Here is a 25,876-nt window from a genome sequence, read left to right as displayed (position 1 = left end):
CAGAGAGTCCCAAACAAGATGAAACCAAAGAGACCCACACCCAGACATATCATAATTAAAATGGCAAAAGTTAAAAATAGAGAATTCTAAAAGCAGCAAGAGAAAAACAATGAGTCATATACCAGGAAAACCACATCAGGCTATCAGCTGATGTCTCAGTAGAAATATTACAGGCCAGAAGGGAGTGGCATGATATATTTAAAGTGCTGAAAGGAAAAAAAACCCTATGATCAAGGACAGTCTACTCAGCAAGATTATCATTCAGAATTGAAGGAGAGCTAAAGAGTTTCCCAGAGAAGCAACAACTGAGTTTATCACCACTAAACTGACCCTACAAGAAATATTAGTGTCTCCCTTAAGTGAAAAAGAAAAAGCTATAACAAGAAATAAGAAAATATAAAAAGGGAAAAATCCCACTAGTAAAGCCAAATGCATAGTAAAGGTGGTGTATCAACCACTTAAATAAACTAGTACAAACGTAAAAGACTAAATTAAATAGTTATCAAAAGATAACAGGCTAAAAGAAGAATAAAAAGACAAGAAAAGGGCTTCCCTGGTGGCGCAGTGGTTGAGAGTCCACCTGCCGATGCAGGGGACACGGGTTCATGCCCCGGTCCGGGAAGATCCCACATGCCGCGGAGCAGCTGGGCCCGTAAGCCATGGCCATTGAGCCTGCGCGTCCGGAGCCTGTGCTCCGCAACGGGAGAGGCCACAACAGTGAGAGGCCCACATACCGCAAAAAAAAAAAAAAAAAGACAAGAAAAACTACAAAAACAACCAGAAAACGAGTAACAAAATGGCAATAAGTACAGTACTATCAGTCACTTTAAATGTCAAAGGAATCAATCCTCCAATCAAAAGACATAGAGTGGCTGATTGGATAAAGAAATAAGAACAGTATACATGCTGCCTTCAAGAGCCACACTCCAGAGCTAAAGACATGCACAGAATGAAAGTCAGGGGATGGAAAATATCCTCCATGCAAATGGAGGAAAAACAAAACAAAAACCTGTTCTAGCAATACCCATATCAGACAAAGTAGACTTTAAAACAAAGTCCGTAATAAAGAATAAATAAGGGCATTATATAATGATAAAGGCATCAATCAAAGAAGAGTCTATAACATTTGTGAACAAATATGCATTTAATTTTGAAGTACCTACATATATGAAGCAAATATTCACAGACCTAAATAGAGAAATTGACAGGAATACAATAATAGTAGGGGACTTTAACACTCCACTTACATCGAAGGTTAGATTATTCAGACAGAATATCAATAAGGAAAAACTGGACTTAAATGATACATTAGACCAGTTGGACTTAACAGATATTTAAAGGACATTCCATCCAAAAACAGCGGAAACAGATTCTTTGCAAGTGCACATGGAACATTCTCCAAGATAGATCACATTCTAGGCCACAAAAGAAGTCTCAGTAAATGTAAGATAATGGAAATTGTATCAAGAGGCTTTTCTGATTGCAACATGAAATTAGAAATCAATTATAGAAAGTAAAATTAAACAAACAGTAAGTGGAGACTAAGCAATATGCTACTGAAAAACCAATGGTCATTGAAGAAATCAAAGAGGAAATAAAAAAATCCCTTGAGACAAATGAAAATGGACACACAATTTCCAAAATCACAGCTTAGCATTTTGCTGATATCACTGTACATGTTAAATTTTATTTGGCTTCTTAACATTCCATTGTATCAATGTTTCATGATTTCCCTAACTCCTCCCAAATTTATTATAATTTAACTTGTTTAGAGGTTTTTCCTTTATGGATAATGTTGAGTAAGATAATAAGTTATCTAAAATATTTATCATTTGGGAGGAGTTACACTGTAATAGTTCTTTAAAAGTTATACACTGGGTGAAAGATATAACCCCTCCAACAGTCTGTTTGCATACTGCAAAAACTATCAATAATTAACCTTCACTAAGCACCTTGCCAGCATGTCTTTTTTTGTTACCCTTTTCAGGATTGCACCCTTGTCAGGACTGGATATTCTTATTATAAATCAAAGAAGAAGGAATGAAATAATTTTTTTCTGATTGAAAAGGTAAAAAAGCAAATTTTCTTTCATTTTGAAGTTTTATTTCTTTACTAAAGGTTAACATTTTGAAAAATGCTCATTAATCATTCCTTTAAATTGTATGTGTATGTGTGTGTGTGTGGTGTAGTGTAGTGTAAGATAGCTAAGTGTTTCAAACAATGTTTGGTCAAGAAGGGGCTTCATCATTGGAAAAGCAAGAAAGATATTGGTATGTGGAGGTTTCTAGTCCAGCATATGTTTAATAATTGTTCAACATTCTCTTACAATAATTTACAATAATGTAAGTGTATCTGGAATTTAAAATTTACTCCTTAAAAATATGAGTTAAAATTTTGCAAAAAATTAATGATGTCTTTATTATTATTATTATTATTATTATTTTTTTTTTTGCTGTACGCGGGCCTCTCACTGCTGTGGCCTCTCCCGTTGCGGAGCACAGGCTCCGGACACACAGGCTCCGCGGCCATGGCTCGCGGGCCCAGCCGCTCCGCGGCATGTGGGATCCTCCGGGATCGGGGCACGAACCCGTGTCCCCTGCATCGGCAGGCGGACCCTCAACCACTGCGCCACCAGGGAAGCCCTGATGTCTTTATTATTTTATAACACTTTACTTAAGACCATTCTGATAGAAGTACAACCAAGTTAACTGGCTTCAATTCTCTTCTTACTCCATGGGTACTGCTTTAACTTTTCTTCTCCTCCAACATATTTCCTAATAGCTGGTCAGTACAGTTGGGGTGTTACCTTCCTGTTATTCATAACCTGTGAGGGCAGAAGAAAAAATCAGTGTCTGCTTAGTCACAGGAGCAACAGGTAATGGATCCAAATGCCAGTGTTTGGAACTTAATGATGGTCATGTCATTCCTGTATGAAATATCACACCTATGCACCTGAGGAGGTAACAATAGTAGTTTGGGGTTGAGGATACAAAAGAAAATAGACTTAATATGAGTGGAAACCAATGTGGGTTGTCAAGTCATTGAGTTCCTGTGTGACTCTGGGAGGCCCAATTTGTTCTACTAACCAGGCTAGAACCATCCCCTATGAAAGGGGAGAAAGTATTTAGTCTTCACTCCACATCAGGGCCTGATCATACAGTCACCTACCGATTATTCTGGGTTTCCCTCCAGTTTGCATCTCTTTCCCAGCTTGGCAGAAGAGGTGAGACTCAGCTGTCAAGGACACTGTCAGTTGCTTTGCTTAGAGATTGATTATAATGGGAGTGGTTTCTCTGTATATTTCATCAGCTCAAGATTCCTTTCCTCCTTCCAGGAAGACATAACCCAGAGAAACAGTTGATGTAAAAGGTCCTGAAGATGAGGTGCTAGGAAAATGATAGGAGAGAATTGCTGGGCATCTATGGGGTAGCCTGCTGAGTGCCAGGTGAGAAATACTCCACCTGTGTTTTGCCTTGTACTGTTGTTACTGCTTGGAAACTTATCTTGAATAGAAAATATAATATCATTTGTAGGAATAAGCCACAATCTTATAGGGCAAGGTCTCAGTTCTTGGTCCTCATTACTGTATTTTGATTGAAACATAATTTAAGTGCTTGGACATAAGAGAGGCTAGTGGACAAGTCTCTAGACTGGAAGTCAGAAAGTTTGCTGTCCATCTTGTCTTTAGAGTATGTAGTTGTATGACAAAAGACTCGTCCTTAAACTTTGAGTCTCACTTTTCTCCTCTGGAAATACAGAAATATTCAGAGACTCTTTACAAAAGAAGATATTCAGATGGAAAATATGCATATGAAAATTTGCCCAACGTCATTTGTCATTTGGAATAGGAAACTAAAAAAAAAAAAGATTCTCCTACACACCTATTACAATGACCAAATTCAAAACAGTGACAGCACCAAATGCTGACAAGGATGTGGAGCAACAGGACCTTTCATTCATTGCTGCTAGGAATGCAAAATGGTACCACTACTTTGGAGGAAAGTTTGGGGTTTCTTACAATACTAAACATACTCTTACTATGTGATCCAGCCACTGTATTTTTGGGTATTTACCTAAATAAGTTGAAAGCTTATATCCACAAAAAACCTTGCACATGGATGATTATACTAGCTTTTAATAATTGCCAAGTTATATATAGAGGTTCTTTGGGTATGGATACATAATTTTATCCATCAGTAGAATATTATTCAGTGATAAGAAATAAACTATCAAGACATAAAAAGACACGGAGGAAACTTAAATGCATATTGCTATGTGAAAAAAGAGTGCCTTAAAAGGCTACATACTCTATGCTTCCAACCGTATGACATTCTGGAAAATGCAAAATATAGAGACAGTAAAAAGATCAATGTTGCCAGGGGTTTGGAGGAAGAGAGAAAGGGAAGGATGGATAGTGGAGCATGTAGGGTTTTTAGGGTGGTGAAACTATTCTGTATTATGTATACAGTAATGGTGGATACATGTCAATACACATTTTTCAGCATGCATAGAGCTGTTGTACAACAAAAAGTGTGAACCATAATGTAATCTATGCGCCCTAGTTAATAGTAATGTATCAATATTGGCTCATCCGTTGTAACAAATTTCCCACAGTAACGCAAAATGCTAATAACAGGGCAAAGTTGGGGGCGGGGGACGGGGTATGAGAACTTGCGGTACTTTGTATACAATTTCCCTGTCACTCTAAAACTACTCTAAAAATAGTCTCTTATTAAAAATAAACAATGTATTGTCCAATTTTTATTCTTTCTAACAGTTTATTACCTTTAATTTAAAAAAAAACTTTTTTGAGAGTCTAAGAGTCAGATTTTGTGATTATCTCATGACAACACCGTTAAAGGATTTGATACACCTGTAGTCAAATTGTCAGTGTTTCTAATAGTTCTCAGGTCTATGGAGGTGAACTGGAATGGGAAATAGGCCATTCTTTGGTCATCATCTACATCTTAGCAAAGTAGGTTAGCAGGTTTCCAGGCTTATTCACATGAGACTGTGTGGAGTAGTTTTGGAGAAACTCATTTTCAAAGGGGCATTTCCCTCCTAAGGAAAGTGGAATCAGACCTCAAGGAACTTTCCATTTCTGTGAATTGACTTGCTTATCTCTGCTCTTTTGTGGCAGCTCTCTTAGTCCAGACATTTCCTGCCTGCACAGCATTTAGAGATGTCAAAATTCTTTCATAACCTGCACAGCAAAGTAACTATTTCATTCCATGCTGACTTGCAGTACCACAAAGATAAAGAACAGATATTCCCTGGGCCTATAGGAAGTTTCAAGATAAAGCCTAAGATGGCATGGCTTATGAATGGCACCCATGCCCAAGGCAGACTGAAAGAATAGCTTTGTGCTTGTAGAACTGAGCCAACTGGGACAAAATTCCTAGTTCGGTGATAATTTCTGAAAAAGAAGTAGAAAAACAATCCCATTTAAAATAGCACCAAAAAGAATAAAATAATACTTAAAAATAAGCTTAACTAAGGAGGTGAAAATTTTGTATACTGAAAATTACAAAATGATGAAAGAAATTGAAGACACAAATAAATGGAGAGATAGCCCATGTTCATGGATCGGAAGAATTGGTATTGTTAAAATGTTTATACTACCCAAACCAATCTATAGATTCAATGCGATCCCTTTCAAAATATCAAAAAAAAGGACATTTTTTACACAAATAGGAATAAACAATTCAAAAATTCATATGATGCCTCAAGACCCCAACTAGCCAAATCAATCTTGAAAAACAACAAAGCTAGAGACATCACACTTCCTGATTTCAAATATATTACAAAGGTATAGTAATCAAAATAGTAGACTGTGAAATGGAACAGAGGGACCAGAAATAAATACGCACATATACGATCCAAAGATCTTTGGCAAAGGTGCCAAGAATACACAATGTGGAAGAGACAACCTCTTCAACAAATGGTGCTTGGAAAACTGGATATCCACATCCAAAAGAATAAAATTAGACCCTTGTCTTACATCACACACAAAAATAAAATCAGACTGGATTAAAGACTTAAATATAAGACCTGAAACTTTAAAACACCTAAAGAAAACATAGGAAAAATTTTATTGACATTGGTCTTAGAAATCATTTCTTGTACAAGACACAAAAAGTACAGGCAACAAAACCCAAAATAAATAAGTAAAACGACATCAAACTAAAAATCTTCTGCACAGTAAAGAAAACTATCAAGAGTGAAAAGGCATCATTCAGAATGGGAGAAAGTATTTGCAAATCATATATTTGATTAAAAAATTAATCTCCAAAATACATAAGGAACGCCTACAACTCAATAGTAAAAAATACCAAAACTAATAATCCAATTTAAAAATTGGGCAAAGGACTTCAATAGACATTTCTCCAAAGAAGACATACAAACGGCCAATAGGTATATAAAAAAATGGTCAGCATCACTAGTCATCAGGAAAATGCAAACTGAAACTATGAGACATGACTTCATACCTGTCAGAATGGCTATTATAAAAAAAACCCCAAAAAACAACCTGACAGATAATAAGTGTTGGAGAGGATGTGGAGAAATCGGAAAGCTTGTACACTGTTAGTGGGAATGCAAAATAATGCAACTACTTTGAATAACTGTTCCTCAAAAAACTGAAAACAGGTCTACCATATGATTCAACAATCTCACTTCTGTGTACTATTCCAATAGAATTGAAATCAGGATCTTGTAGAGATATTAGTTCTCCTACGTTCATTGTAGAACTGTTCACACTGCATAAGATGGCTATAATAAAAAAAAAGATAATAACCAGTGTTGGGAGGTTGTGGAGAAGTTGGAACCTTCATAAATTGCTGTTAGGAATGTAAATGGTGCAGCCAATTTGGAAGACATTTGGCAGTTCCTCGGAATGTTAAATATGGATTTGCTGTATGACCCAGCAATTCCACTCTTAGATATATACCCAACAGAATTAAAAATGCAAGTCTACACAAAAACTTGTATATGAATGTTTATAAAAGAATTACTCATAATAGCCAAAAGGTAGAAAAAGCAAAATGTTTATCAACTGATGAATATATCAATAAAATGTGGCATATCCATACAGTGGGATGTTATTTAGCCATAAAATGGACTGAAGTACTGATACATGTTTCAACATGGACAAGCCTTGAAAACATTATGCTAAGTGAAAGAAGGCAGTCAGAAAATGCCACATATTGTATGAGAGCATTAATATCAGATGTCTAGAATAGGCAAATCTATATAGACAGAAAGCAATTGCCAGGAGTTGAAGGGAAGGAGGTGTGGGGACTTGTTTCTAATGATTGTGGGTTTCTTTGGGGATAATGAAAATGTTCTAAAGTTGTGTAGTGGTAACAACTCTATGAATATACTAAAAACCACTGAATTGTATACTTAAAAGGGGGTGATTTTTTTAAGCTTTTTATTTTACATTGGAGTATAGTTGATTAACAATGTTGTGTTAGTTTTAGGTGTCCAGCAAAGCGCTTCAGTTATACATATACATGTATCTATTCTTTTTCAAATCCTTTTCCCATCTAAGTTGTTACATAATATTGAGCAGAGTTCCTTAAAGGGGGGGATTTTATGATATGTGAATTTTATCTCATTAAAGCTGTCAAAAAAATAACAATTGTATTGAATACTATTTTCTTCCCTCTGCAGATTTCTCTAATAAAGAGGAAAATCAGTGTTTGTTTAGCCAGAAGAGTGAGAGAAGATGAGTCAAATGAGACTTTTTTCTTTAAAGATGAATGATGGATGCTTCATGCCTATGCTGGGCTTGGGCACTTCTGCCCCTCCTCAGGTAATCAGAATGGTATTGGAGATGGAGGAGTAGCAGACTTGGGTCCTGATCAGAACCAGTCACTGTGTGAATTTGGGAAATTCAGATGGACCACACTTTCTTTTTTTTTTTTTTTTTTCTTTTTGCGGTATGCGGGCCTCTCACTGCTGTGGCCTCCCCCGCTGCGGAGCACAGGCTCCGGACGCGCAGGCTCAGCGGCCATGGCTCACGGGCCCAGCTGCTCCGCGGCATATGGGATCCTCCCAGACCGGGGCACGAACCCGTATCCCCTGCATCGGCAGGCGGACTCTCAACCACTTGCGCCACCAGGGAGGCCCAGGACCACACTTTCTTAATGTGTAGTATGCTTCTCTCCAGGTTAGGTTATTTTGTGCATTGTCAGTGCTTTTCAAATTTTAATAGGCATGAAAATACCCGAGGATCTTGTTTAAAATGCAGACTTTGGGGTTCTGCCCACGAAGGTTCTAATTCATTCGATCTGGGACAAGGCTCAAAAATCCACATTTCTAACCAGCTGGCAAGGGATTCTGATGCCATAGCAAGAGATACGGAAGTTCTTCATCTTTCAGCAATTCAGGGGTGGGTCCATCTTTTCCCTTTAGTCTCATTTGCTGTCCAGTTGTAGCCATTCCACAGTAGATTAGAATCAGTGAAACCCAGTTGTCTTGATTACCATGTATCAGAGATGTTGCTGCAGATTTCTTGTGATGAAGTTTCTCTGTAATTTCTAATGTCCAAGTTGTCCCCATCCACCTCCAATCGTAGAGCATCCAGAGAAATCTCAGGGGCAAAAGGACCTGGAGAAAGAGAGACAAGATTCATCTTAGAGGGAGTTTTGGTGGTCTGAGGTGAAAATAGTCTCTTACAGGTCAGGCTGTGAATACTGTGCTGTGGGGAGAGGCATGTGACACTTGGAAGTTCTCTCTGTTTGGAAGACTGAACTTCATGCTTGATTCCCAGCAGGAGAGCCACATGGAGTGTGATGTTGAGGTCTGTAGCAAGGACACTAGCACGAACTGTTGCTTTTACTTTACTTGGCTCTTTCATCTGTGGACAGTCAGTTCATCCCCATGGGACTGGTCAATTCATCAGGAGTTGCAAATTAAAAAAATATACCCAAAAGACCCTTTAATTACTGAGTGAAGTAGAGGGGATAATGGAGCTGTGAAAATGATAGGTAACTTCAGAAGTCCAGCCTGGTGGTCCAGCAGAACAGTAGGCAGCTAAGAAGAATAACAAAATTGTGAAGGAGAATATTAGCTAAGGATTAATTTAGTAACCATAGAAGAAATTAATTATAAGATATTTTTAAGTGAAAAAAAGAGGGTTTTTTTTGTTTTTGTTTTTTACATTTTAGTTCTTCCTCAAATGTTGTTTGAAGTGTTTCTCCAAGTTTACAAAGGTAAATCACAAATTTATTCTCTCCGAAGTTACATCCTCATCGCATTGATCATTTTTTTGCACTGGATTTCTGGGTTGAAACCAGTTTAATGATCTCTTACAGAGTGAATTAATTTAGAAAGGTAAATCTATATATTGTGTAAATCTATACATGTATATAGTGTAAGTCCAGAAATAGAGAGTTCATGATGTGATGTGCTGGGACCAGCTCATGAGCTCAAAGATTCAACTGTAAGAGTATTCCCAGCATCGGTTGCATGAAATTAGCAATGGTGGGAATAGTTCCACCATAGAAACTGGCTAATACTACAAATCAGGACTCCTTCAGAGTCAGTTGTTAAATATTTACTGCCGATCATAGGTCAACATTAAGCTTTGTCACCACTAGCTCTTAACTCTTAGAAAAACAATGGGTTCTGCTGACTAGCTCTGCTTATGGAATTGGTCATCTGTTCCTGAATTAAGTAGGTCTTTATCTTTTCATGCTCTTCTAGGTTGCTAAGAGTGAGGTAGAAAAGGCCATCAAGAGAGCAATCGACATAGGCTACCGCCATATTGATTCAGCTTATATGTACCAAAATGAAGAAGAAATTGGGAGAGCCATCCAGATGAAGATTGCAGATGGCACTGTGAAGAGGGGTGACTTATTCTACACTACAAAGGTGTTGTGTATAGTTGCATATGTATCTGTGGAAGCTCACTCTTAGCTGAATCATTTCTTGGCGTATTTCTTTTCTCATTGGTTTAATTCTCATTCACTCTCAGACCTTGAAATATGAGAAGGCTGGTTTGGAACAGCTGGATAGGAATGTGTGTTCTGTGGTCAGACTTCCTATATTTGAATCCAGGTTCTGCCACTTACTTACCTTGGACAAACTACTTAAAGTCTGTCCCTTAGTTTCCCAAGCTGTAAATGAAGATAACAATAGTTGCCTCACAGGATTTTTATGAGTATTACTTCAAAAAATACATGTAAATCTTTAAAAATATTTAATGTATTTTAAATGTTCAAAAATACTAGCTGTTATTATTACCATATGTTTTCAAACTCAGGGATGGATTTGGCTTTTCCAACTCTGTTATACTCAAGTTTTGATGAAGTGACAATCTTTCTTAGCTATAGGGTGAGATAAAGCAATTTAGTCAGAAAGTGTAGGCTTTTGGAAACTACAATCAAATTTTAGTTTTTTAATATTCTATATATTTGACTTTGTGAAATTTCTTAGCCAAAAAAAGTCTTTTAACCTCTTTAAGTCTTAGTCTTTATATCTCAATCTATTGCACTGTCAATAGACATTTATCTATCTTTCCTATGAGGTAGGAAAAATAATATAATACCACGGAACCGATATGAGGATAACATTCATGTTTATAGAAGTATTTCTAACGCATTTTTAAAACTTTCAAGCCATTTTTACTAATATAATTTAGATCCACTGATATCACATCTGAAACAAATAAAAGAACTTAGTATTTAAGTTGGATTGGAAACAGAACACAAGAGGTATTTTCCCCATCGTGTTCATTGAACTGACTACTGCTAGAAAAAAAGCATTTGAATTTGAGGTAAAGTAGCCCAAGAGGAGGGAGTTGGTGTCCATGATAGTGAACCCTATACTGGTCTATGAATGGATATTTCTTCCTTCTAGCTCCAGAATGTGAATCTCTCCACACGACTGTGTTTAGATGAGGTATTGCTAGAGCACTACCCTCTTAACTCTCAGCTTTAATCTTCTTTACATAGGATTCGTTTGTTTCCTTACCTTTAGTAATCTTGATGGATTTTCCTTAGATTATTACTTCTTAAAATGAAGTAACTAAAATGCCCTCCCCCCCAAAATTCCTAAAGGGCCTAGCTGTCTTTGGCAAACCTAACAATTGAATGCAGCCAAGATAGAATTTCCTGAATCACAATCACTTGATGTGCTTGTTTAAAATGCAGTTTCCCAGGGACCTCCTTGGTGGTCAGGTGATTAAGACTTCCCCTTCCAATGCAGGGGTTGTGGGTTCAATCCCTGGTCAGAGAGCTAAGATCCCACATGCCTTGGGGCCAAAAAATCAAAACATAAAACAGAAGCAATATTGTAACAAAATTGATAAAGACTTTAAATATGGTCCACATCAAAAATTCTTTAAAAAATGAAAAATAAAATGCAGTTTCCCAGCCCAGTCTCCAGATATTATAATTTATGATGTTTGAGGGAGAATCCAGGGCTATATTTTGTACAAACAAACCAAATAATTATTTTTTGTATTTTCAGTTTTGAGAGCATCTGTGTAAGACTATATTTTAACTTTCTACCATGTTTTCTTAATTCAATGTGAAAATAAGCTATGATGATAAAGAATCCTGAGCTTCACAGGATGACTTGTCACTTCCCAACGACCACGAGCGGGTTTTTGGTTGTTGTTGTTTATTTGCCATTGTATTAATCTCTCCTAAATATTCTTAAATAATCCCACTCCACTTCTCTTTCCACCACTGCAGTTGTGGAGCACCTTTTTCCGTCCAGAATTGGTCCAAACTTGCTTGGAAAGCTCACTGAGGAAACTTCAACTGAGCTATGTGGATCTTTATCTTACTCATTTCCCAATAGCTATGAAGGTTAGCGAAAGTTATTTTACTTTGGTTATCAACATCATTAGTAGCTAAATAAAAAGAGGATATAGTTCGTGAAAATGACAAGAATCATATATAATGCTTTAATATTCTCTTTTTTTCTTTTTTCTGCAACTATCACTATCCCAGTTCACTATTCCAGCTCTAGACTGATGGGTTTACTGTTTTCAATGTATTTGCCTTGATCTTGTGGACAACTATCTATATTTTCAAGTCCCTGTACTCTTGAATTTCAACCGCATGCCCACTGGTGTCTGGGGAATGTGCCAGTGTGGAGACCTGTGAAGGCACAGAAAATTTAATGAGGATGAGACTCAGCCCTTGAGATGGTGACAAGTCCCTCTCTCAAAAGACCACCTCCAGGTGGAAAGCAGGGATGGAAGAGCCTTATCCCACAAGGATCTGCGACAAAGGAGCCCATTCAGCTATGGCACCACTCTGGGCTCTCACTAGGATGGGGTCTTGGGTATCTCAAGTTGTCCTTGACACAAACAGTATTTATTAAACCTTTAGGGGTTAAAAACATTTCTAGGAATTGTACTTTCTCAATGTACTACCATTCCTTTCAAGAATAAGGACAGATGGTCCCATTAGCCTCAAGGTCTAAAGGCTCCAAACATATTGGTTGAGGCCAGACATAGCTTGATCCAATCTCTTTTTCTTTCCTATGTTCCAGCCTGGGGAGGACTTTTTCCCAAAGGACACACATGGAAACATCATTTTTGACACAGTGGATCTCTGTACCACATGGGAGGTGAGTGCAGCTCCAAAGAGGCCATGTCTCTGCACCTTGGAGCGGAGAGGACAGAAAAGGAATTGAGGAGAGGAGGATGTAGTCCAATTCTGCCCCCTGTGTAGACTTGGGCAAGTCCCTGAATGTCCCTCTGCCTCAGTTTCACATTTCTTCTATTTAGTAATTCAATAAGTGGTTATTCAGTGCTTATGATTACTGAGTACTTCTAAGTACTCAAGCTACATCCATGAACAAAATCAAGGTCTCTGACCCCACAGAGTGGTAGGTGCTACTGGTGGGGGGGAAGGATGCAGTGGTATAAGAAAGAGTAAGGGAACTGGGTGTGCCAGGCTAGGTTTGGGGCACAGATAGGCAATTAAAAACAGAATGGATAGGGCAGGGCTCTTTGAGAAGGTGGCATTTGACCAAAGACTTGCAGGAAATGAGGAAATTGATTAAATGGATAACGAAATTGATTGACTAATGGATTAAGTAGATTAAGTGGGTATCTGGAGGAAGAGTGATGCAGGCATAAAGAAAATCAAGGCAAAGACTTTAAGGTAGGAGAGAGCTTACCATGTTGAAAAACCAGCAAAGGGGCATGTGTGGCTGGAACAGAGTGAATTTGGTGGACAATAATAGGAAATGAGGTCAAAGAGAAAACAGGGAGCTGGTGGTCTGGGAGATGGCATGGCCACTTCCTGTTTCCCAGGCTGCACCTGACTCAACCTCCATTCTCCTGGCGCTTGTTCTGATATTGTTCTATCATATTATTTTAGGTGCTAGCTAAAGATCGCACGGGATCTCTTAGCCCTGCCTTGGCTGCTTGCATTCTTACTCTGTCTCCTTACCCATTTCAAAAACGATTTTATTTCTCATTCTCCTCCTATTGGCCAATTCTTGTCTTATTTACTGACATCTGCATCACGTATTGTCTCTCATCCACAGCATGCTACCATTTGTTATGCTTCTCTAGCCAGTTACTCCTCACCACCTCTTCCTCCCCAGGCCCTGGAGAAGTGTAAGGACGCAGGACTGGCCAAGTCCATTGGGGTGTCCAACTTTAACTGTAAGCAGCTGGAGATGATCCTGAACAAGCCAGGGCTCAAGTACAAGCCCGTCTGCAACCAGGTGAGCCCCACCAATTGGCCCCCCAACCTCTTATCCCTCCCCATCAGCTTACTCTTTCCTCACTTCAACAAAGTCACCAATGGCGCTCCCCTCTCATGTACTGTACCTTTGGACACTAGTTGCTGATGTTACTATTGTAACTGTTTTGGTACTTTTTAGCAATTGAGTCGTTTTAAATTAAGGTATGTAGTTTTTAGACATATGCTATTGCACACTTAATAGACCACAGTGTAGTGTAAACATCACTTTTTATGTTTACTGGGAAACTGAAAAATATGTGGCTCCTTTATTGCAATATTTGCTTTATTGTGATGGCTTGGAACTGAACCTGCAATATCTCCAAGGTTTGCCTGAACAGGTAGCAAATAAGCATATGAAAAATTGTTAAACATCACATATCATTAGAGATTTGCAAATTAAGACAAAAGTGAGATACAATAGTTCCCTCTAATCTGCGGGATAAGACACCCCCCCCCACCACAGTGGATGACCCAAACCATACCATGGATATTACTGAACACTATATAGACTATGTTTTTTCCTATACATACATGCCTATGATAAAGTTTAATTTTAATTAAGCACAGTAATGGGACTTCCCTGGAAGTCCAGTGGTTGACTCTGTGCTTCCAATGCAGGGGGTGCAGGTTCCATCCCTGGTCAGGGAACTAAGATCTCACATGCCATGTGGTATGGCCAATATATATATATACAATTAAGCACAGTAAGAGAATATTTGATTTGTTAATTATGGTGTATCACAGTGATTGATTTGCATATATTGAAGAATCCTTGAATCCTTGGGATAAATCCCACTTGATCATAGTGTATGAACTTTTTAATGTATTGTTGGATTCCGTTTGTTAGAATTTTGCTGAGGATTTTCGCATTTATGTTCGTCAGTGATATTGGTCTGTAATTTTCTTTTTTTGTGGTATCTTTGTCTGGTTTTGGTATTAGGGCGATTGTGGCCTCATAGAACTAGTCTGGGAGTGTTCTTTCCTCTGCAGTTTTTTGGAAGAGTTTGAGAAGGATAGGTGTTAGCTCTCCTCTAAATGTTTGATATAATTCTCCTGTGAAGCCATCTGGTCCTGGACTTTTGTTTGCTGGAAGATTTCTAATTACAGTTTCAATTTCGTTACTTGTGATTGGTCTGTTTATATTTTCTAATTCTTCTTGGTTCAGTCTTGGAAATTTGTACAAACCATATGGTCATCTCAGTAGATGCAGAAAAAGCTTTTGACAAAATTCAACACTGATTTATGATAAAAACTCTCCAGAAAGTGGGCATAGAGGGAACCTACCTCAACATAATAAAGGCCATATGCAACAAACCCACAGCAAACATTATTCTCAATGGTGAAAAACTGAAAGCATTTCCTCTAAGATCAGGAACAAGTCAAGGATGTCCATTCTTGCCACTATTATTCAACATAGTTTTGGAAGTCCTAGCCAAGGCAATCAGAGAAGAAAAAGAAATAAAAGGAATACAAATTGGAAAAGAAGAAGTAAAACTGTCACTGTTTGCAGATGACAATATACTGTACAGAGAAAATCCTAAAGATGCTACCAGAAAATTACTACAACTAATCAATGAATTTGGTAAAGTAGTAGGATACAAAATTAATGCACAGAAATCTCTTACATTCCTATACATTAACAATGAAAGATTAGAAAGAGAAATTAAGGAAACAATCCCATTTACCATCACAACAAAAAGAATAAAATACCTAGGAATAAACTTACCTAAAGGGCAAAAAACCTGAACTCAGAAAAGTACAAAACACTGATGAAAGAAATCAAAGATGACACAAACAGATGGAGAGATATACAATGTTCTTGGAACACTGGAAGAATCAATAATGTGAAAATGACTACATTATCCAAAGCAATCTACAGATTCAATGCAATCCCTATCAGATTACCAATGGTGTTATTCACAGAATTAGAACAAAAAATTTTACAATTTGTATGGAAACACAGAAGACCCTGAATAGCCAAAGCAATATTGAGAAAGAAAAATGGAGCTGGAGGAATCAGGCTCCCTGGCTTCAGACTATACTACAAAGCTACAGTAATCAAGACAGTATGGTACTGGCACAAAAACAGAAAGATAGATCAATGGAACAGGATAGAAAGCCCAGAGATAAACTCACACACCTATGGTCACTTAATCTATGACAAAGGAGGCAAGAGTATACAATGGAGAAAAGACAGTCTCTTCAATAAGTGGTGCTGGAAAAACTGGACAGCTACATGTAAAAGAAGGAAATTAGAACACTCCCTAACACCATACACAAAAAATAAACTCAAAATGGTTTAAAGACCTAAATGTAAGATCAGACACTATGAAACTCTTAGAGGAAAACATAGGGAAAATACTGTTTGATGTAAATCACAGCAAGATCTTTTTTGATCCACCTCCTAGAGTAATGAAAATAAAAGCAAAGATAAACAAATGGGATCTAGTGAAACTTAAAAGCTTTTACACAGCAAAGGAAGCCATAAACAAGACGAAAAGACATCCCTCAGAATGGGAGAAAATATTTGCAAACAAAGCAACTGACAAAGGATTAATCTCCAAAATATACAAACAGCTCGTGCAGCTCAATACCAAAAAAACAAACAACCCAATCAAAAAATGGGCAGGAAAAAAAAAAGGGCTGGAGACCTAAATAGACATTTCTCCAGAGAAGACATACAGATGGCCAAGAGGCACGTGAAAAATGTTCAACGTCACTAATTATTAGAGAAATGCAAATCAAAACTACAATGAGGTATCATCTCACACCCGTCAGAATGGCCATCCTCAAAAAATCTACAAACAATAAATGCTAGAGAGGGTGTGGAGAAAAGGGAACCCTCTTGCACTGTTGGTGGGAATGTAAATTGATACAGCCACTATGGAGAACAGTATGGAGGTTTCTTAAAAAACTAAAAATAGAACTACCATATGACTAGTAATCCCACTACTGGGCATATACCCTGATAAAACCATAATTCAAAAAGACACATGCACCCCAATTTTCATTGCAGCACTATTTACAATAGCCAGGACATGGAAACAACCTAACTGTCCATCGACAGATGAATGAATAAAGAAGATGTGGTACGTATATACAATGGAATATTACTCAGTCATAAAAAGGAACACAACTGGGTCATTTGTAGAGATGTGGATGGACCTAGAGTCTGTCATACAGAGTGAAGTAAGTCAGAAAGAGAAAAACAAACATTGTATGTTAATGCAAATATGTGGAATCTAGAAAAATGGTACAGATGAACCTATTTGCAGGGCAAGAATAGAGACGCAGATGTAGAAAACAGACATGTGGACATGTGGGGTGGGGAAGGGGATGGTGGGATGAACTGGGAGATTAGGATTGACATAGATACACTACCATGTGTAAAATAGGTAGCTAGTGGGAACCTGCTGTATAGTACAGGGAGCTCAGCTCGGTGCTCTGTGATGACCTAGATAGGTGGGATGGGGGGCGGGGAGGTCCAAGAGGGAGGAGATATATGTATACATATAGCTGATTCACTTTGTTGTACAGTAGAAACTAACACAACATTGTAAAGCAACTATACTCCAATTTAAAAAAAAGAGAGAGAGAGAGAGAGAATATTTGAATTGCCAGCATCACTAATTTTGTGTTTTGGGGACATTACTAAGTAAAATAAGGGTCACTTGAACACCAGCACTGCGACACCACAACAGATGATCTGATGGGTACTAAGTGACCAACAGGCTGGTAGCATATAGAGTGTGGGTACATTGAACAAAGGCATGATTCCTGTCTTGCGTGGGATGGGGCAGGACAGCACAAGACTTCATCACACCATTTAGAACAGTGTGAAATGTAAAACTTATGAATTGTTTATTTCTGGAATTTTCCATTTAATATTTTCAGACCATGGTTGACTGTGGGTAGCTGAGACCACAGAGAGAAAAACCACAGATGGGGTGGGGCCACCCTCCTGCCATGCACCTGTTAAAAGTACCCAAATCCAGAACACTGACAACACCAAATGCTGGTGAGGAGGAGGAGCAACAGGGACTCTCATTCATGGCTGATGGGAGTGCAACATGGTGCAGCCACTTTGCAAGACAGTTTGGCAGTTTCTTGCAAAACTAAACATACTCTTACCATATGATCCAGCATTGTAGTCCTTGGTATTTACCCTAAGGAGCTGAAAACACACAAACCTGAACACAGAGTTTTATAGCAGTTTTATTCATAAGTGCCAAAACTTGGAAGCAACCAAGATGTCCCTCCATCCCTCCAGAGGTGAAAGGATAAACAAACTCTGGGACAGCCTTACAATGTAATATTATTTAGCAATTTAAAAGTGAGCTATCAAACGAGAAAAAGACATGGAGGAAACTTAAAGGCATATTGTTAAGTGAAAGAAGCCAATCTGAAAATTCTGCCTACTGTATGATTCCACCTCTATGACATTCTGGAAAAGGCCAAACTATGGAGACAGTAAAATGATCAGTGCTTGCCAGGGGTACAAAGGAACAGAAGGGTGGATGAATAGGTGGTACACAGGGGAAATCTTAGGACAGTATAACTATTATTCTGTTGGATATTGTAATGAAAGATACAGATCATCCATTTGTCAAAACCCATAGAATTTACATCACAAAGAATGCACCTTAATGTAAACTATGGGCTTTACTTAATAATAATCTGCCAATATTGACTCATCAATTTTAATAAATGTACCATACTAATGTAAGAGGCTAATAATAGGGGAAATTGTCGAGGGAATGAAGGGAAATATGGAAACTGTATTTTTTGTTCGATTTTTTCTGTAAACCCAAAAGTGTTCTAAAAAAAAAAAAGAAAGAAAGAGAGAAAGAGAAAGGAAGGAAGAGAAGGAAGAGAAGGGAAGAAAGAAAGAAAGAAAAGATCAGTGGTTGCAAAGGGCTCATGGGGAGGGGAGGAGGGATGAACAGGTAAAGCACAAGACATTTTTAGGCAGTAAAACTATTGTGTTTGGTTCACCATGGGTACAGCTGTGGATGACGGTCACTTGCTGGGCCACGTTGCTGGTATTTCTAAGTATTTCTGATACTGTGAATCTGTATTCACTGTATGTTCCTTGTAAATTTGGTGCTGGCAATCCTGCTGGTCCTACACTCCAATACTTCTGCTTGGCAATTTACAGGTTGAATGTCACCCTTACCTCAACCAGAGCAAACTGCTGGAGTTCTGCAAGTCCAAGGACATTCTCCTTGTTGCATATGCTACCTTGGGGTCTGACTTAAGGAAGAAATGGTAATGATCTCTATAAAGGTATTCCGACCCTAGATGCTGTGCCTTCTGGAGACATCTCTCAACGTCTGGGGGAAATTAAGTATAGTCAAGAGGAATCATCCATCTTTGCAAACCCTTTACCTAGCCTACATTGTGAGGACTCAATAAAACATTATTGAATAATAAAGTAATTATTACTGATTAAAATGTTCATCCAATTCAAAAGCTGTGGCTTTAAAGAGTGACAAGGGGGCTTCCCTGGTGGCGCAGTGGTTGAAAGTCCGCCTGCCGATGCAGGGGACACGGGTTCGTGCCCCGGTCTGGGAAGATCCCACATGCCGCGGAGCGGCTGGGCCCGTGAGCCATGGCCGCTGAGCCTGCGCATCCGGAGCCTATGCTCCGCAACGGGCGAGGCCACAATAGTAAGAGGCCCACGTACCGCAAAAAAAAAAAAAAAAAAAGTGACAAGGTAATTCCAAGCCATGATTCTGACACTTAGCAGTTGAGGGATATGAGACAAGTTACAACTTCTGTAAGTTTTAGTTTCTTTATCTCTTCAAGAGGAATATAGATGTGTACCTTTTAACACTTGAGGACAAAATAGAGATAATTAGTTGAGAGCATTTTTTGAAATAGCAAATTCTTATAAAATTCTTGGTTATTTGTTATGATGGTGGTCACTGGGTCTTACTGTGGACAACAATTTTGTCTTCTTGACTTATTCAATCTTTTACGAAGTTTCTCAGAAATGTTTAAAAGATGAAAAAACTACCTGATTTTCCCTTTCTTTCCCTTGTCCTTCTTTGGATTTACCAAAAGAAGCCAAAGAAATATTGAGACAGCCAGAAGGTAATGAGGAAGATTCTAGAGGATCAACCACCCCTAGCCTGAATGAACTATCCCCAAGTAGAACGGATACACAACCTCAGACACATAGCACCTCTGCCTCCCTCCCAGGGTGAAAAAGGACAATCCAGTTCTCCTGCAGGATCCAGTACTCAACACCATTGCTGAAAAGCACAGGCGAACTCCAGCCCAGGTCACCCTGCGCTATCAGCTGCAGAGAGGGGTGGCTGCTCTGGCCAAGAGCTTCAATGAGAAGAGGCTCAAGGAGAACTTCCAGGTACCTGGTAGGGTTTGGGGCAGCAGGGGGTTGACAGAAGCACATCGTTTTCCCTGGGATGGGTATTTGGGAGGCTCCCAATGTGTATTTGGGCAAAGCTTATCTCCCTGTATATTCTATGCGTATATGTGCTATATTTAACTGTCCTGTCCTCCAAATCCTACAAGAGAGGAGGCATGGTGGTTGTAAAGAACAGTCGACAGAGCGTCAGGTTTGAGTCTCAGTCCTGGTTTTCACTCAACAGTATGGCCCTGAGTAAATCATCCCTTGATTTCTTCAGCTGAAAAAATGAAAGAGTTAGCTGAAGTGAGACCTGGGCTCAAAAATCTCAAGGATTCCTTGGCTACCAACACAGCTATTCAATACAAGTCTCTGAGGGTGACCTGAGTTGCTAATCCCAACTCTTTGAATGGACAAATGCCCATGACTTTTGTCAGGGGATGAACCCCAAGTTCATGACAACTGTCTCATGAAACCTACATAAGTTCCTACACAAATTTGTGTGTGTGTATCTGCATGTGGGGGGCATGTAGGGGCTGCAGTAATTGCCTCCAGGAAATTGAATTGATCTTCTCACATTTCTGATAGGTTTTTGAATTCCAGTTGACCCCAGAGGATATGCAAAGTCTAGATGGCCTAAACAGAAACATGCGCTATTTTGAAGAAGATTCGTAAGTACCCTGTTCCATTGTAGACGCTGGGGGAGCAGGGTAATGAAGGAATTCCGTTTATTCTAATCCACAAAGGGCAGGGTCTTCTCTTGCCTCTTCTTTTAGGGAAGTGGATGGAAAACATTTTTCCTTCAAGCCTTCATACTCGTTACTCCATGCCCCTCTGTCCTTCCTCTGTTTAAATTCCAGGATCAATCAATACGATGACATCCTTTGCACATATTTTCAAGTCTCCTCTCTCTTCTTTGTCTTACTCATTGGTCTAAAACCTGGTTACATCCTGCTCTCTGTCTGTCTACTTCATCAGATTTCCCCTCCGCATGAGATTACTCCTAGAGGCATTGGAACATTCCCTCATCTTCACAAAAGCTCTCTCTCAAACTGACTTCATCTGCAGCTCACCCCACCATCCCCGTTTCTCCTTTTACAGCAAAACTTCTTGAAGAAGTCCATGCTTTCTTCCTCTCCTGTCTCTCTCCCCGTTCTCTTCTGAACCCACACAAACCAGGCATTTGCCCTCCTCTCTGCCAAAGCTCCTCTTGTCAAGGTCAGCCATGACCTCCCCTTTGCTTAACCCAGCAGTGATTCTCATCCATCTTATTTTACCTAGTGGGTCACTCCTCCTAGAAACACTTTCTCAGCTTTGCTTTCTTCACTGCAGATCTGGTTTCCCCTTATCCGCCATGCCATTCCTTTTCCTGGTCTTTGTAGGTGTCTCCTCATCAACCTGACCTCTTAACTTTGGAGTGACCTAAGGCTCAATCCTTGGACGTCTTCCCTTTTCTATCCACATCCTCATCCTTGGTACTTCATCTAGTCCCGTGCTCTAAACACTGGGTAAATACACACTCCCCCAGATTATATCCAGCCCAGACCTAGGCCCTGGACCAAGACTTGTATATCCATTTGCTCTACTCCACTCAAACTTATCAAGTCGACACTTGAGCTCATGATAGTACCTGCAGCCACCCCACCCCCCCAAACCCCACATACCTCACGCGCCTGTATCAGAATCTTCCTGATCAACTAACTGGCTGCTATCGCTCTCTCTGCTTCTGTACTTCGTCTCTGCCCGTACTCACCGGAGTGAATGAGGTAAAAATGTAGGTCTGTATATATTAATCCCAAACTCCTAATATCCCTCCCCCAACACCTTTGCCCTTTGGTAACCGTAAGTTTGTTTTCTGTGTCTGTGAGTCTGTTTCTGTTTTGTAAATAAGTTCATTTGTATCATTCTTTTTAGATTCCACATATAAGTGATATCATATGATATTTATCTTTCTCTGTCTGACTTATTTGACATATACATGCTACTACATATAAAATATATAGTACAGGGAACTCTATTCAATATTCTGTAATAACCTATATGGGAAAAGAATGGATATATGTATATGTATAACTAATTCACTTTGCTGCACACCTGAAACTAACACAACATTGTAAATAAACTATATTCCAATATAAAATAAAAATTAAACTAAATCAAAAAAATAAAAACACTACTATTTTCTGAAAAAACCCCCCACAAAAAACAGACCCAAAAAATAGTAGGTCTGATGGGGAAATCCTCTTCTCGGTATCTGTTGGCCTGCCTTCTCACTCGGAGTAAAGGCCAGAGTCCTTACAAAACCTACAAAGTCCAGCAGGACATGGTCTCCCCACGCCCTGCCTCCAAGTCCTGCTGTTCTGCCCCTTCTGGCTCCAGTGCAGCCCAGTGGCCTCCTTGCTGTCCCCCACATGTGTCAGGCCCATCTTGGGGCCTTTGCACTGTCTGTTCCCTCTGCCCAGAATGCTCTTCCTCCAAACATCTGGATGGTCACTCCTTCACCACTGTCAGTCTTGACTCAGATGGCATCTCTATGACACCTTCTCTGTCACTTTATCTAAAAACGCAGCCCTGTGCAGCCCTTCCTTCCCCTCCATCCTGCTCCCTTTTTCTCTTGGCCCACCTCCCTAATTAACATACCGTGTGGTTTGCTAACCTTTTCTGTTTACTTTCTGTTTACCACAGAACGTTAGATTCGTAGGGAAGGATTTTTAAAAAACTGCCCTCTCTCTGAGTAATTAGAAAATGTTTGTTGAATGAAGAATATAAGAAAATGATAGACAGGGAAAAGTAAGGGACAGTGAAGAAGCAGGTAGTAATTTTTAACAATTAATATCAGTCATTTTAATCAACAATTATCCAGTGGTTTAGCATTGCCTACCTCGAAAATGATTACAGTAAGTCCCCTACATACAAATGAGTCCCCTCCCGAGAGCGCATTCGTTAAGTCCAACAAGGTTAGCCTAGGTACCCAATTAACACAATCGGCTATATAGTACTGCACTGTAATAGGTTTATAATACTTTTCACACAAACATACATAACAAATAAACACAAAAAATATAGAAAACATTTTTAGTTTTACAGTACAGTACCTTGAAAAGTACAGTAGTACAGTACAACACCTGGCATCCAGGGGCTGGCATCGAGTGAATGGGCAAGAAGAGTTACTGCCTGCAGGAGGGAGAGGAGATGGGAGATGTTACAGGTGAAGGATCGTCAGCAGTAGGAGACGGCAGGCAAGCTGTAATTTCACTCACGCCTGATGTTGATGGAACGCACGTTCACAACTTTGATAGTTTGCAACTTGAAGGTTCGCATATAGGGGACTTACTGTACTTTATATATACAAAGACAGTTCACTTCCTTTGCTAAAAATGGAAACCCCCGTTGAAGTGGCTTATATTATAATCACTCTATCTCTAGATTTAATATATAACTTTTCACCCAGCAAAGTCATAGGTAAATTATTTCTGAGTGCTTGAAAGAAATTGAACAACAGTGATATTCTTGTCACCTTCCTCATCATCACCTTGAAATATTTGTTAACTTTAGGTATTAAACCAGATTGGCACTGTTTTAAAAGAGGAAGAACTTATTTCTGCCCTCTTGGGAGTTTATAATATCAATGCAAAGAGTTTATCTCCTTAAGTTGTAGAATAATATACCTAAAAAATGGAATATATTGGTTTATTTTTGTGTGTGTGCCCAAGTGCATGTAAGCGTATTTATTTTCTACAGTGTGTTCATTACATTGTAATACAGTTGTATATGGTTGTTATAAAACTCGTTGGGTTTGTACTTGTCCAAAAAAGAAAACTACATTAATTCTCATGCTTAAGCCAGTTTAAAAGAAACCTCTCTTTACCCAGCTCAGAAACAGTTACTTGACTAAGACTCTCCCTTTATCTTTTAGACTGTCTCATCATCCAAATTATCCATTTCATGATGAATATTAACAGCAGTGTCTGTGGTTGCTCCAGAGTTCTTGGTTTTGGATTGATGATTGGAGGACATCTCAAGGATGAGAACTTACCTGCTTCATTCCATGTCACTTAGCCTGATCAGTCGCGACATGGCTGGAGTCCCTGGAGCAGGAAATAAAAATCTCTAAACCCAGTCCTTTTCCCCCAAAGTAAATAAAGATACATTTCAAAGAATCCAACCTACTGCTGCTTTGGCTTTTTTGGTTTATCTGTTTTGTTTTGTTTTGTTTCCCTGTGTAACTGAGGTTGAAATGCTGTCATCCCTGGAAGTGATCATAGGAGATATGGATCCCCCAGAAAAAGCTAACCATAGTATATTTTCCAAATTTTCGAAGTCTGGCTTTTCACCTGTCTGTAGTTTTTGTGTTTTTTCCCCCTTTGTTCTGTGAATTTGCCACAATATATAATTTTATGAGACCTTTTAAAGGGATCTAAAACTTAATGAATACACAATACCCCAAATGTCCAGATTTCCATTAAAAATTACTCATTATACCTAAAACAAGGAAGGCATCAAACTGAATTAAAAAAGACAAGCTACAGATACCCACACCAAGATGACTGAGATATTAGAATTATCTGACCAAGATTTTAAAGCAGCCATCATGAAAATGTTTCAACAAGCCATTACAAACATACTGGGGACAAATGAAAAAGTAAAAAGTTTCAACAAGGAAATAGAGTGTCCTAGCAAAGAAATAGAAGACATAAAGAAAAACCAAATGGTAATTTTAGAACTGAAAAATACAATAATAAAAATGGAAAACTCAGTGGATAACCTCAGTAGATTTGAAGGAACAGAGGAAATAATCAGTGTGCTGGAAGATAAAGCGATTGTCAATTACCCAGTGGGAACAAGAGAGAGAAAGTAGGTTTTTAAAAAAAATAGGAACAGGGCCTTGGGGACCTGTGGAATAATAACAAAAGATCTAACATGCATGTGATCGGAGTGGGGAAAATAGGGAGATGTTTGTCAAAGGGTACCAAATTTCAGTTATGAGATGAGTAAGTTCTGAGGTTCTCATGTACAGAATGCTGACTGTAGTTAACAATACTGTAGTGTATAATTGAATTTGCTTAGAGAATAGATCTTAAGGGTTCCCACCAAAACAAAAACAAAAAAAGGAATCTGACAGTTGATGGATGTGTTAATTACCTTGATTGCATGTAGGGATCATTTCACCATGTATATGCATATCAGATCATCACTATCTATAATTTTAATTGTCAATTATACAACATTAAACCTGGGGGAAAAAAAAAGAAAGGGTGATGAATCTCATCCAATGTCCTTTCATGGAATCAACCGATAGAATTGACAATGAGGATAGTACTTTTAGTTTATAACTATTCTAATTTAAAAAGTTGATTTTTATATTTATGGCACTAGTATCTACTACTTACTCTGTTCGAGTAAATCTTAAGCCTTCTCACCACACACCAAAAAGGGAGCTATGTGATGTGATGGGAGTTAACTGGATTGTGGGAATCATTTCACAATGTGCACGTTTGTCAGATCATCACGCTGCACACTTAAAACACATAGTTTATTTGTCAATTACACCTCAAGAAAGCTGGAAAATTAAAGGAGGGAGTGGGGCAGAAGAGAGGGGGGGAACAGTTAGAAAAGCGATGCCCATGGTGATGGAGAAGTTCTGTGTTCTATCTGTGGCCACGATTCATGAAACACATAGGTGAAACAATTGCACGGAACTAAATGCACGCCCAGCACAAATTTGGGAAAATCTGAATAAGCTCAGTGGGTTGTATCGCTGTCGATATCCTGGTCGTGACATGGG

General features: G+C 38.8%; 1 protein-coding gene across 1 annotated transcript; it reads left to right on the top strand.

The window, feature by feature from the left end:
- Positions 1–7,729: 7,729 nt before the first annotated feature.
- LOC132487656 (aldo-keto reductase family 1 member C3-like) lies at positions 7,730–24,050 on the top strand. Its single transcript, XM_060095399.1, has 9 exons — positions 7,730–7,816; positions 9,712–9,879; positions 11,706–11,822; positions 12,514–12,591; positions 13,579–13,701; positions 18,880–18,989; positions 19,926–20,091; positions 20,680–20,762; positions 24,008–24,050. The coding sequence occupies exons 1-9, from the start codon at positions 7,730–7,732 to the stop codon at positions 24,048–24,050; spliced, it is 975 nt and encodes a 324-aa protein (XP_059951382.1).
- Positions 24,051–25,876: the final 1,826 nt, after the last annotated feature.

This window comes from Mesoplodon densirostris, chromosome 4, assembly GCF_025265405.1.
Source record: "Mesoplodon densirostris isolate mMesDen1 chromosome 4, mMesDen1 primary haplotype, whole genome shotgun sequence".
Taxonomy (NCBI): Eukaryota; Metazoa; Chordata; class Mammalia; order Artiodactyla; family Ziphiidae; genus Mesoplodon; species Mesoplodon densirostris.
The sequence above is the reverse complement of the archived record's forward strand: the minus strand, read 5'-3'. Positions and strand labels throughout refer to the sequence as shown.

Bases quoted from the DNA above. Each gene is read 5' to 3' on its own strand.
- LOC132487656 (XM_060095399.1), top strand. From the start codon at position 7,730: ATGAGTCAAATGAGACTTTTTTCTTTAAAGATGAATGATGGATGCTTC. The intron at 13,702-18,879 runs GTGAGCCCCACC...GGCAATTTACAG, and splicing joins ACAAGCCCGTCTGCAACCAG to GTTGAATGTCACCCTTACCT. The intron at 20,092-20,679 runs GTACCTGGTAGG...CATTTCTGATAG, and splicing joins GGCTCAAGGAGAACTTCCAG to GTTTTTGAATTCCAGTTGAC.